This window comes from Salmo salar, chromosome 18 (assembly GCF_965601325.2).
Source record: "Salmo salar chromosome 18, fSalSal1, whole genome shotgun sequence".
Classification (NCBI taxonomy): Eukaryota; Metazoa; Chordata; class Actinopteri; order Salmoniformes; family Salmonidae; genus Salmo; species Salmo salar.
This window is the reverse complement of record NC_138308.1, coordinates 68572688-68585537: the sequence shown is the minus strand read 5'-3', so window position 1 is coordinate 68585537 and position 12850 is coordinate 68572688. Positions and strand designations below refer to the sequence as shown.

The window sequence follows — 12850 nt, the reverse complement described above, 5'->3', positions numbered from 1 at the left end:
GTATATCACATTCGAGTGGATGCATCTCATTGTGTTCCTCGCTATCCCTCTTTCGCTCTCTTCCTATTCTTCTCGTTCTCTCTTCTGTCCCCCCGTCTCTCTCTCTCTCTCTCTCTCTCTCTCTCCTCTCTCTCTCTCTCTCTCTCTCTCTCTCTCTCTCTCTCAGGTAACTCTATCTGGCATCCTCCCTGCAGACAGGCAGCCAGACAGGAGGAGAAGAGTAAGGTGAGTTCTCTCTCTGAGACAGGATGACCCCGCACCACACTTGTTTTCCCACACCCAGGCTTCTCTAAAGTTAATCTCGGACACCCAGTAAGCACTACGTAATTGCGTCAGATACACAATTAAGTTCTGGGGAAAGACGTGTTGGAAAATATACTAACGAGGCTAGCAAAGTCTCCAGCCCTCAATACGGAAATTCTCAGCCAGTTTTGGGCAAGTCCATGGGCCAAATGTCCCCTCCCGTTCTGAAATTCGAAAGATGCGAGCTCCTGCGAAATTGTGATTTGTCCGAATGATCAGTGACGGGAAAATCGGTTTACCGGACAAAGTTCCTCGTTAGTCGACACATCCAACGGTCTGTCGACAGATGCTACTACCATTTATGTCATGCGCATCTGTCCACAATAGATTACTCTAAAGTAGCGCCACAGTCTAACTATGGCTATGTCACAGTATCCAGGAGTCGTATTGATTCAAACCGTACATCACCGTGTGTCTCAAGTTAGGATTCCATCCATAGAGAAGAAGCAGCCCAACTTGACTGACTGTGACTGTGTTGATCTTGATTACCTGAACAAAGGGCACCTAATAAGTGCACTTACTGTGCAGTAAGTCAATAAGCCCAGGTCCCAGACCAGTACTCTGTCCCCTCCCCAATGTAATACACCTGTTGTTCCCAGAAACAGGTCCGGATACAGCTCAATGACGTCTCTGAGCGGCAGGTTTGTGATGCATGTGCAGCCCAGATCCCTTTAGCCACCTCCAACCTCAGCATGGGCTGCCCTGACCCCTCAACCTTGACCCCCGAACGGCTTCACACTCAGTAGCTAGCCACGCCCACAGAGCACTTACTCTACCTAGCTCGGCCCTAGGACACTCACTTCCCCATAATCCCGTTAGGTTGATCATGTGATCCAACACAGGAAGTGTCTACTGTAGTAGTATGGTAATAGCTGAGGTTTGGATCCATTCCATTTCAATTCAGGTGATGGATTAGGTTGAAATGGAATTTAGCCCCAACTCTAACGGCTGAATAGGTGGTGGTTAAACTTGACACTGATCACTGTAGCCCACCTGAGCTTCACTAATAAACAACACTATTGTGTCTGTCTGGTGTCACAGTATCAGTATGTGTCAGGAGACTGTTTTGGTCACCACTACCACTGCTTTCACCTTGAATGATGCTGCATAGTGTTTTATTACCAGAGGAGGGCTGAACTTTTACTCGAGTTTTGTTGTTACACTGCTATATGTTAATTTAGGCTCAGAGTTAATCTCAAGTTAATCTCGAGTTAGTGGTTATAAAAAATGCTAGTCCCAAAGAGGAACTCGCTGAGAGTAGCAATGTGAAGTTTTCAGTTCAAGAGAGATACATGTGTTTCTGTCTCTGTCTGTTTCTCTCTCCCTCGACCTTTCAATCCTTTTCAGTGATAATGAGCAGAGTTAACTCCTTGTTGTCCTTGTTCCAGGTGACCAGGACCTCCTCTGAGAGCATCACCTCTGTCCCAGCCTCCAGTGCATCTGGCTCTCCCAGCAGGGTCATCTACGTAAGCGCCACCTCATCTCACCACTAGAGGGCGGTACAGGACAACAGCGGGTCACTAACCCGGGGTCCTGGAGCGCAACAATGTGTATCCCAGGAGCCTGGTGAGGGGAGGACGGCTCATGACAATGGCTGGAACAGAGCAAATGGAATGGCATCAAATGCATGGAACGTATGTGTTTGATGTATTTGAAACCATTTCACCTATTCCGCTCCAGCCATTACCACGAGCCCGTCCTCCCCAAATAAGGTGCCACCAACCTCCTGTGGTGTGTATGCAGGTTTTTTAAATTTTATTTCTAGCCCAGCGTTAACACTCCTGATTCAATGACATAATATTGAGATGAATAGTACCAGGGTTGTCCACTGTGATCAAATCAACAGCAAAAATATATAACACCCTTTTTACATCTGCAGTTGTCACAAAGTGTTTTATAGATAGCCAGCTTAAAACCCCAAAGAGCAAGCAATATAATCAATTGATTGATTGATTGTCTACTGTGCTTAGTTGACGACAGTATTTCAACTGTGCTAGAGTGAATTGCCTTTACCATTATCATTTTCTCATTATCAAAGTGGTTGATGTTTAAAATACTGAGCTGGCGTGTTTCTCTGCGTCCTAGGCCAAACTAGGAGATGAGATGCTGGACTACAAAGACCTTGCCGCGCTGCCAAAGATCAAGGCGATCTACAACATCGACCGGCCAGACATGCTCTCCTACGCTCCTTATGTCAGCTACCCCTCAGAGGAACGACACTACGGAGATGTAAGGGGGACACGGGGAGGGAACAAGGGAGCAGCGTTTCTCTTTTTCTTTCTCTTTCTCTCTCTCCCTCTCCATAAGCCACCCACTGAACTAACCTTTATCCATCAGTCTCATATAGCCTTACGCAGAAAATGTATCCTTCCTTCCTATTTTAAAGGAAACTCATTCCCTCAATTGAATCATAGCTCTCTCCCAGCCTAGTTGGCTAAAATGTCTTAAGTTGGTGCAAAAAGACGATTTTTGTCATACATTCAAAACGGTATTAATTAGCATTGTTTTGCTCCTTCCCTCAACATTCCCACAACTGTAGACATTGGGAGGGGTATAGCAAGTAAGCAAGTCATATTCATTAAACCCAATGCCTAACGAATGTCAAAATCGTGTTTGTTTGGTTAACTCATATTACCTCAGATGATAGGAGTTAATTTGACTAAAATCAAATCAAATTGTATTCGTCACATGCATCGTAAAAAACAGGTGTAGACTAAAAGTGAAATGCTTACTTACGGGCCCTTCCCAACAATGCAGAGAGAAAGAAAATAGAGAAGAAGTATAAAAAGTAATAATAAAAGTAATAATAAATACACAATGAGTAACGATAACTTGGCTATATACACAGGTGGTACCAGTACAGGGGTGGAGAGAGATCTGAGGGCCCATGACAAATCTTTTACTCATCTGCTTCTGTCCTCCCCTCTTTATTTGCAGTCACCGCAGTTGCTCTCTCCTACTCCAACAGAGGTAAAATACCACAGCCTGGACCTCATACTGAGCTCTACCCGGACATGACTCATTTCAATGTTTCCCCATAACATTGTTTTATGTTTCCTCTCAAATGTTATTGATGGTTGTGTGTTAGAATTGAAGTGTGCGTGCCTGTGTGCGTGCGTTGATGCAAAAGGGTGGTTTTCATGGACATTTGCACACTATAAAGTGATTGATCCCGATCATTAAAATCACATCAGTGAATCCCCCATAATCTGACGTGGAACACACATTCCTATGATTCCGTGGTATTGTACCCCACCATGATTGCAGAGTGCGTGAACGTTCCGCGAACCCGCCGTGTTAGGTATTTGGCTGTATCCGTGACATCCTCAGTTGCCCTCCTTGTGTGACGTCATTATGACGTAACTTCCCGTCCTGGTTTCCAGGGCGACGGAGAGAAGTCTCCCCGTCAGAGGAGGCCCTCCAGCCCCAGCTCCAACAGCTCCCTGGGGAGGTATGGAGGGTACACCCCGTCCCGCTCCCCCCAGAACTACAGCAGGCCAGGTAGGTACCCCCCTCACCCCTCACCTCCAGCTAGCAGTAGTTCAACAACAAAAAGAGCACATAGTAAAATATTTGTACATTTGACATATAGAAAGACATATAGAGTTGACATATAGAAAAGTAGAACATAGTATTTTGCTATTATCTGTATATTATGCATTATTATAATACAATAATATGTACAGTTGTAGTCATTAATATACAGCATTTGCATATAGTGCATGACAGGGTTGGGATCAGTTCCATTTAAATTCCAGTCAATTCAGGAAGTACACAGACATTCGAATTGGAATGTGGTTTGCTTTCTGAATTGACTGGAATTCAAATGGAACTGACCCCAACCCTGGTGTATGATGTAATATTTATGTGCATCATATTCCAAAATGTGCACCCTCATTTAAGTGTCGTCTTGATTTGCCACGCTAATTCTATTACTTTAGAGAGCACGTGTTTTTCCAAGATGCTTTTCTTTTTTTTCCCTTGCAGAATTTTCCAACATTTCATGAATTTTCATTCCATGCTTCTCTTTGAATGAGGTGGTTATGCCATCACTTTTACATGGTATTACCACAGAATCTGTACTGTATTTCTCTATTGGGTATGGGATAGTACTATGGACAGCGTCCTTTTTGCCCTAAAAACCATCTTGTCCTTCTCCTACACCATCTTCCCCTACAGAGGATCTTTATATGGCCAGTAAAGCAATGGGTAATAGATACGACGGCCAGCCCCTTGACTCCAGCTCCCTCCCCCGCCCCTCAGCCTACACGGGGGGGCCTAAGTACCTTTCCCCCTTGGCTAGAGACTCCTCCTCCGTCCCCATGCACTACTCAGAGGGCCTACCCCCCAAGTACTCTGGGGTGCTGCAAATGCCTGGCGGGATGACAGTGCCTGGCAGAATCTCTCCCAGGGGCAGAGTCTCTCCTGGAGGCAGAAACTCTCCTCTGCCCCTCAATCCCACCACCCTGGCCATGCTCCAGCAGCACAACTATGTGCCCTACTTCAGAGGTAGCTAGTCCTCCCCTAGTCCCTAGCGCGCTGTCCTGGACCCATGGGTCCGCCGGTGTGGAGTGCAGTGTCAGCTTTAGACTTGTTCCCGGCTCTGCAGTGATAACTCTGCATGTCCCCCATCCCCGGCTGTGTCCAAACTCTAAACTAATCTATAGTTAAATAAACAATGGCACCCAACGAGTCCCACAATAACTGTTTTAGACCTATCTGTATTACATTTTTGTGTGCTGTGTTTCCCACAATATCTGCATGGTTTCTGCTGTTGTTGGTTTGACAGTTTTATATAGGATAATTGCCTATTGTTTCTCTAATGTCAGCACCCCCACAACCCCACATCAGTTACCATAAGCACCATTTTTCTACACAATTTTTCAGCACACAAGTGGGGTTCAATTGTACCCCTCTGCATACGCGAGAATTCCCCTACCCACACAGGTGTGACGTGTCAAACCACCTCCCTGTGCTTCGTCTCCCCCTCTCCCCCTCCTTCACCCCCCTAGGCCTCAAACAGGACCCCCTACTACCACCTGAATCTAAACCTAAGACGTTCCTGCATCTCAATTTACCTCCTCACAGTCACGGTAACGCACCAGATCCCCCTGGTCTCTATCGCTCTGTTTCACTTTCTCTGAGAGTAATACTGGATTTTCTTGGTGTGCATCAAGGTTGTGTGTTGGGACCCCTTAAGTTTGTTTTTGCTTGCCCTTTCTATTGTCTGTGGAAGTTTCCATTTTTTTGTCTTCAGGTTGTCTTAGTCTTGTTGTTGTGCATGGGAACCTACTGTAATTGTGGATATGTTCGATATACTGTTTGTATTTCAGTTATACTTGACATGGGAATATATTGATACTGGGGGAGAAGATGGCAGATTACTTCCTTATTTTATGTTTCTATGTTTGGTGGGATGTAAGTGTTGTACTTGTAACCTAAACTGTTGGCTTGCTGTTAACTTGAAATGGATTGCCTGTTAGTGTTTATGTTGTTGTTGTTATTTTGGGAACCATGCCTTGCCTTAGAGTTGACTGTTGTTATTCAGTGTATTTCAGCCCTTTAAACCTTTGGTGTCCGATGGTGATTGTGTATGGAGTGAGTGGGTGAAACTGCAGGTGGCTGGTTTCATGGTTGTAGGAGGGTTGCTGACAGGGAGAGATATAAGTTTGGGGGTATACGGTATTATAGTTAAATATGTCGGTCTGCGGTCTAGTTTGGAACCACATGATAAGTCACAGTATCTGCGAACAATGAATAAATGTGTTTGACCTAAGTCAACTCGACCAAAACCTTGACAAATACACGTGTGTGTGGGAGTAGGCCTACTTTTTTTAATCACGAGTCACCTCCAGTTTCCCTCAGGGAAGAGATAAGAAAAAGCGATCACTCAGCTGCATTGCTTCTCCTAAGCCTCAGCAGACAAAGTCAGCCAAACCTCGAAGGCCTCCTTAGATACCCATCAGCTCTTTTTACTGTTAGCCAGATTTACTGGTTTTATCACTGGAGATACTCCATGATACTCGTCTCAATGACCGGGCTGACTTATGCCCTAGGGCTTGTAGAGATTGTGACTCATTGGGTCACTGGAGATAACTGGGTGGACGTCCCAGCTTTGTGGGCTGAAAATATCACGCCTCATGAGTTAGGGAGAGAGTAAAAGAGGGTGGGAGAGAGGGGGAAACAAGAGGTAGAGAGTAATGACATTGAATGGGGGTTGGAAGAGGGTCACTTTTTGGGCTGATAAGAATTTGAGATTGAACTCCCCCTGTAAAGAAGTTGGAGGGGGAAAGAGCCTTGAGAAGGAGTGAAAGAAAGTAGGAAAGAGAGAGAGAGATGAGGTTTGACCGGAGCATTAGTACTGTAAATCAGAACACGCGGGCCAGGGTTCGGTGGTTTTTCCATGAAAGGCGGAGAGATGGAAAGTAAAGTTCTCAGCGAGCCAAGATGAAAGAGAGGACTGGAGGAATGAGGGAATGAAAGGGAGGAGAGGAGTGGTGGAGTGATGGTGCTGTAATTTGGGGTCTGGTTGCCAGTTGCAGTGGCACGTCGTTCTGCACACAAAAACACGCACAGGCACACACACACACACACACACACACACACTGGGCTGGTTGCCTTTTCAGGCTCAAGCGGTTCCTAACACAGCGTGAAAGAGAGTTTGTTTCTATGCACTGGTTTGGGTTTAATGAACTATTAGGTTCCCTCCGGAGTCTAGTTGAAATGATTGTGTTTGTGGATAATTATCCCTCACACGTACACAAGGGGCTTAGATGTTTGGTTTCAACATGGTGCTAGAGGCAGGCAGTGTGTGAGAGAGATAAGAGGTCATTGAATTGAATTGCATTTTGAAGAGCGAGTGGAAGACAAATGCGGTGAAGACAGAAAAACAGAAAAAAATAGATTAGTCAGAGGGAAAAGGCAATGACAGAAAGAAAATCCACTCGGTGAATTGATGTGAATGATGCAATGACAACCGCATCCAATGTAAGAGTTGTTATCAGTACATGATAACAACTCTTACAACCCCCCCCCCCCCACCTCTCCTCGGGCTCAGTGTCCTGCCTCAGCTCCAGATTTGTGGAGGTGCTGCCCTGCAAATAAACTGACGTCTGCACTAATGCCAGTTTGTGTGTGTGTCCATGTGTGTGTAGACATGCGTGTGCGTGACTGTATGTGTACGTGTGTGTGTGTGTAAGTCTGCATCTGGGTGACTTTTTGTGTTTGTGTGTACATGTGTGTGTCTGCTTGAGTGTGTGTGTCTGTGTGTGCATGTGTGTGTCCGCGTGTGTTTCTGTCAGAATGACCTCATCCTCTTGCATCCCAACGGCTTCACTCTTGCCTTCTGTTCCTCCCACAAAGGCGAGAGAGGCGCGTGTGCTCAATCAAATGAACAATCGCTCTCCTCTTTTTTTCCTCCTCCTCTTTCTTGTCTTTCTTTCCCCTCACCCCTCTGTTCTTTTCAACTCTCTTATGTAGATGTTTATTAGTTATGGCCTGTAAGGTGTCAGTGACTTAATCACCCAGCCTGCGTGACACAATGCATTGTGATGGACTGTGGTCATAATTACAGTCGCACACACTTTCAGTTGAAAGTAGAAACACATTGACGTTGTCCCATTTCTGCAGGCGCCAGGTGTCCACAATGCATTGCTATTAACCGGTAAAGCCTTTAACCAACTAATATATATTTTTTTAGCAATCTGCCTTTATAAGATGCTCATAGCCTTCATTCATCTTTTATGATATCGACATGAGCGAAGTACCAATTGAAGTACCAGTTTTTCCTGGTCTGGATAAACGGTCACGAAAAACCTATGGCCCTATCAATAACCAGTGGTTGGGTTATCAAGTCAGTTGATCATTGTAATGAATAATGTTTGTTCCGCTTCATAGTTAAAGCTTTGACCAGTAAGCACAACAGCATGACTCTTTGCTCCTCTCTTTGCCCCCCTTTTTTCGTCCACGGCTCTTGCTCTCCCCTGTCCCTCCCCCCCATCCCTCCTTTCCCCATTGGAGGTAGTGAAAGTGGTCGGAGTACACCCAGTTTGTCCACCTATTCCGACGGCAAATCTCCCTCCTCCACCTATGTGGCTGCTCCCAGGCATTTCCACGTACCAGGTAGGTTCTCCACTTCGCTTGACCTCTCACCTTTGACCCCGTGACCCTTGATCCCCTCAACACGACCTCTCTCTCTCTATTGCACCATGCCGTCTGTCTGCTGTCTTGTCTGTCCAGGTCTGTCTAGGTAACAGATCTAAGTAGGGGGATAGACATTATACAATAGCATTATATCTGATGTCTGGGATCAACCCCTTTCTGTTCTCCCTGTCTTCTTGTGTTAGTGTTTTATCCATGTCAAAGGGTTTCTTCCGGACCTATCCTGTCCATTGTATTTCCCTGACTCCTTTTTCTCGAGATCTGTCTGTCTCACTTTCTCTCGCTCTATCTAAATGTATCTTTCTCTCTGACGCTCTCTCTTTATCTCTCTCCTCTTTCTTTATCCTGTGTTGGGATCTGTCCTATCCAATATGTTGAGGTCTGTCTAAATAGAACGGGACTGCATGGGCAGCGCCACTGAGAAGTGTCATCACTTCCTATGGGTTAAGGAAGGATCACATCATTCTATCCAGGTCATCAGGAGGGATCAGCCAATGAATTACACTCGTGATAACCAGACCTGGGTTCAAATACATGTGTATTTGTTATTTAAATATTTACTTTCTGTGTATTTTGGTGTTTTCAAATAATGTGGCCAAAAACTATTTATTTTCAAATAACTTCTATAAATATATAATATTTTCAGATACTTATTTCCAAATACATCCTTTAAAATACTCCTAGAACCTGGGTTCAAATGCATGGGAATATTTATTTGAATTTGAAAAAACTCTTCAAATACATGCCAATACTTTCCAAGTGTATTTCCAAATACATTCCGGTATTCAACCACTTGTCTTTTCAAATAAACAATATCTGAATACTTACTTCATAATGTATGTGATAGTAACTGAGATATTTGGATTAGTATTTGAACTAGGGATGGTAATTTGAAATAATTTGACTATTTGAATAATATCATGACATTTTTGGGGATATCTGGATACTCGAAAGCCCCCCCCCCCCCCCCCCCAAAAAATGTAATTGCTCTTGACTCTCGACATATCAGAATGAAGCAAAGCACATGGCAAAGGTAAACACCGGACAGGGTGCGTTTTCTCTGGTAATTTCTCTGGTAAATTGTCAGCAACAGCAAAAGAGTAGTCAAATTTTCGCCATGATAGAACTGATTCTGTTAGAAAAGGTTTTCTGGTGAGTGTTTTGCATTGATCTGTGTCAGGTCTTGTGGAAACTCTGTTAGGTGAGTACCTGTAATTGCTATTGGAAGTGAGGAAAACACCATACCGATGTCAGGGCAACCTGGAGGGCTTAATACACAGCAGTAGCTCAACGCACCGTTATAAAAATAAATGAACAATTTCAAATGTCATGGTATATCCTTGTAGGTAAAAACTTCACATGGATAATTTCATTTAGATAAAGCTTTTTCATTGTTAAAATAGGCCTACAATCCCACTTACCCAAGTAATCGAATACCCATCCCTAATTTGAACCAAGGTCTGGTTAGCAAATATTCCATAACTGCAGGTGGCAGTAAATCACCAACCTTGGCTTTATACCTGTTCAAACGACACACTCCAGGTGGCAGTATGCATCCTTTCCGTTTGTTTACCAACTCATAGAACTAGTAGAAGAAGATATTGACTACTTTAAAATGGAGCGTCTGCTGTCACAGATGCCATAATGGGACAGAGGTGAGAAGTCTAACTAAGTCTATGACCCTGCTTCATATTCTGTCAACCATCCTTTGATAAGTGTTAACAGTTTACAGTATATTGTAATGGACATAACTTTGACTTTCTTAGTGAAAAGCCCTTTTTGATTCATCGTCATTATTTCCATTCACTATTACAGTGTCAGTGACCCACATGGAAAAGTCCCCATACTTGGATAGAGTTGACATAAATAAATGAACAAAGCAAAGTGATTATCTACTTAATGTGTTTTGTAACCATTGTATTGATGGTTTTTATATGTGTATTACTCCCTGGCGCTGGCAGTGGCTGAAACAGGGCAGAAAGGGACCCACATGTGTTGTATTTCATGAGCGGAGTGTAGTTAATGTATTGTTGCTAGCTAACACAATGGTGTTTGGGTCCTGTGGAAGTTAAATGGATTGGATCAGCTTAGGACAGACATACTGTGTCAATTATTTGTAAAAAGAGTCACTAGCACAATTGTTTAATTGAATTAGTTGAATTTAGTCATTTGCCCATTTATTTGTTATTTGATATGCTTATTTGTTTATTTGGTCTACAAGCAGTAATGAATGATGTGTTGTAGTAAGGGAGAAATATATGATGGTTTCTATTACTTATGACTTTTGGAAAACTTGAATAAATGTATTGTTGGATACAACATCGATCAACAATTACCGTTGTTCTGGGGATGTCCAACTGAGTGTCTGCTTCACATTACAATAGGACTGGATCAAAATGACATGTTTTTGTGAATGTTGCATGAATAATGACAGTAAGCGATGATTTATTGGCGATAATACCCTGTCTTGCCAGTTAAAATACAAATATAATGTTTTGCATTGGATCAACCATAAAGTATGCTGCCCCTATCCTACTGCTGCTTCTCAGACTATTCCATCTCTCAATAACTGCTAACTCATGCTTATTTTTCACTCTCTCTCTCGCTCTCTCTCTTCTTTTCTCTTTCTCTCATCCTGGGCTCCTTTCATTTCTCTCTGCCTCTCCTCTCATCTTCAGAGACTAAGGTCAAGATAGATAATATCTATAGAAAACCCCCTATCTACAAGCAGCATGGTACAGTCATCTCTTCTCCTTTACTTCCTGGTGTAACTTCCTGGTCTGGTCTCTGCACGATGTGTTGCGTGTCGCCTGTCCCATACGCTCCGGATAGAAGTTGCCCATAGGCACGGCTATAGGATCAGCTTTCCTATCCGCGATCCTAACTCTTACCATTAGGCGGGAAAGCATCGAACCGACCTAAGATCAGTGGCTATAGGGCAACTTCCTCCTACTCATGTCCTTCTCTCCGTGGTCCGTTGTTTTCAAGCGACTTTGACCCATCTCCCGTCTTTTTCTATTGGAAAGGCGTCGGCAACTCAGGCAACAGAGGACGACAGAGTCCACATTTACCTTTCAGTGCCTTGTTACTGCAACTGCAGCCGGTGGAGATTTTACAATCAAACTGGTCTTATCTCAGATGTGTCACCCAGGCATCTGAAATAGTGACTTTCCATAACACACCCAAGGTTATGAACCTTTTTGTTCCCAGTGTTCTTTGTAGCCACATACAGTGCAACCTTCTGTACTGTAGAATTCTGTTGTGGAGAATGTGTCCGTACGGTACACTGCAAAATCATTGTTGCCTGAGTCAAATGTCCGACATGGAAAACACAAGTGGCCATATTACACCTTTTTATTGATCACTTTTTATTTCTCACACCTCCGTGATTGTGTTCGTTTCTGCTCATCCCTCCATGCCTGCCCATATTCATCTCAGTAGCTCATTGGTTCTAGTAGTATATGTGACCTGATCATGTTGTTGTGTGTCCATTGTGATTGGTCGAGGATATGAATCACTTGGTGTTGTGGTGCTGATGGTGTCTTGGTCACTTTTTGTTCCACTTAACCCTTTGTGTCTTTGTCACATTTTATATGTTGTGTTTTTCCGGGCCTTTCTCCTTTTTTTTTTGTATGCGTGTGAGTGTATTTCAAATAGAGGACCAAAATGCCTTTGAGTAAATGAGTGCATGTGCTGTATAATGTCTTATCTTCTGTGCCATACGATGGACGATTATTCTATAGGCCGATACAATCTACAATACATATGAAATATGACAACTTAATCACAGCTTTTTTTTCTCACAATTTATGAGTTAACCGTCTTCAGTTTAGATTGTATATATTCTAACAGACATGCGCTTATGATCAATAGAACACATTTGCGTGGTGACGTTTGTCTGCACCAGAAAAGACACCATTTCACTAACTCTTCCGAGTAAATAGGCCTACTTTCTAAATTATAAACTGGCCATTGAGCATACGATATAGCAATATTTAAATACAAACTATACACTGTGATAGTTAGTTATACAACAGTACCGTCACTAGGGTTGTTGCTGTTAACTGTGTTTTAAAGTAGTAGGTGTTGCATGGCCCATTTGGAGATCCTTGATGGGCTGTCTCGTGATGATGTCACAGTATCTAGTTGATTTATTATAGGATGCAGTCTGTGCAGCATACTGTACTGTAGCTGGTACATAGATGTACAGTGGCAAGAAAAAGTATGTGAACCTGTCATGGGCGTCGTAAGGATTGGACCAAAACGCAGCGGGTAAAGTGCTCATCTTCTTTCTTTATTAAAGAAAACACTTAAACAAAATAAACTGACGACGAAAACAGCCCAGTAAGGTGCACAGACTATCCTGGAAACAACCACCCACAAAACA

General features: G+C 43.5%; 1 protein-coding gene across 11 annotated transcripts in view; it reads left to right on the top strand.

Moving 5' to 3' along the window:
- ablim2 (actin binding LIM protein family, member 2) overlaps positions 1–12850 on the top strand; it is a 98626-nt gene that overhangs the window by 82168 nt on the left and 3608 nt on the right. For 2 of the 11 annotated variants that reach the window (XM_014155538.3, XM_014155537.3), the window contains exons 8-17: positions 167–225; positions 903–944; positions 1692–1769; positions 2389–2532; positions 3241–3273; positions 3687–3804; positions 4483–4812; positions 5316–5396; positions 8323–8424; positions 11142–11198. In XM_014155538.3, coding sequence (XP_014011013.2) covers positions 167–225; positions 903–944; positions 1692–1769; positions 2389–2532; positions 3241–3273; positions 3687–3804; positions 4483–4812; positions 5316–5396; positions 8323–8424; positions 11142–11198 — 1044 coding nt within the window. Of the gene's footprint in view, positions 1–166; positions 226–902; positions 945–1691; positions 1770–2388; positions 2533–3240; positions 3274–3686; positions 3809–4482; positions 4813–5315; positions 5397–8322; positions 8425–11141; positions 11199–12850 lie in introns of all 11 variants that reach the window. The other 9 variants (XM_014155540.3, XM_014155541.3, XM_014155546.3 and 6 more) reach the window with 9 other exon arrangements.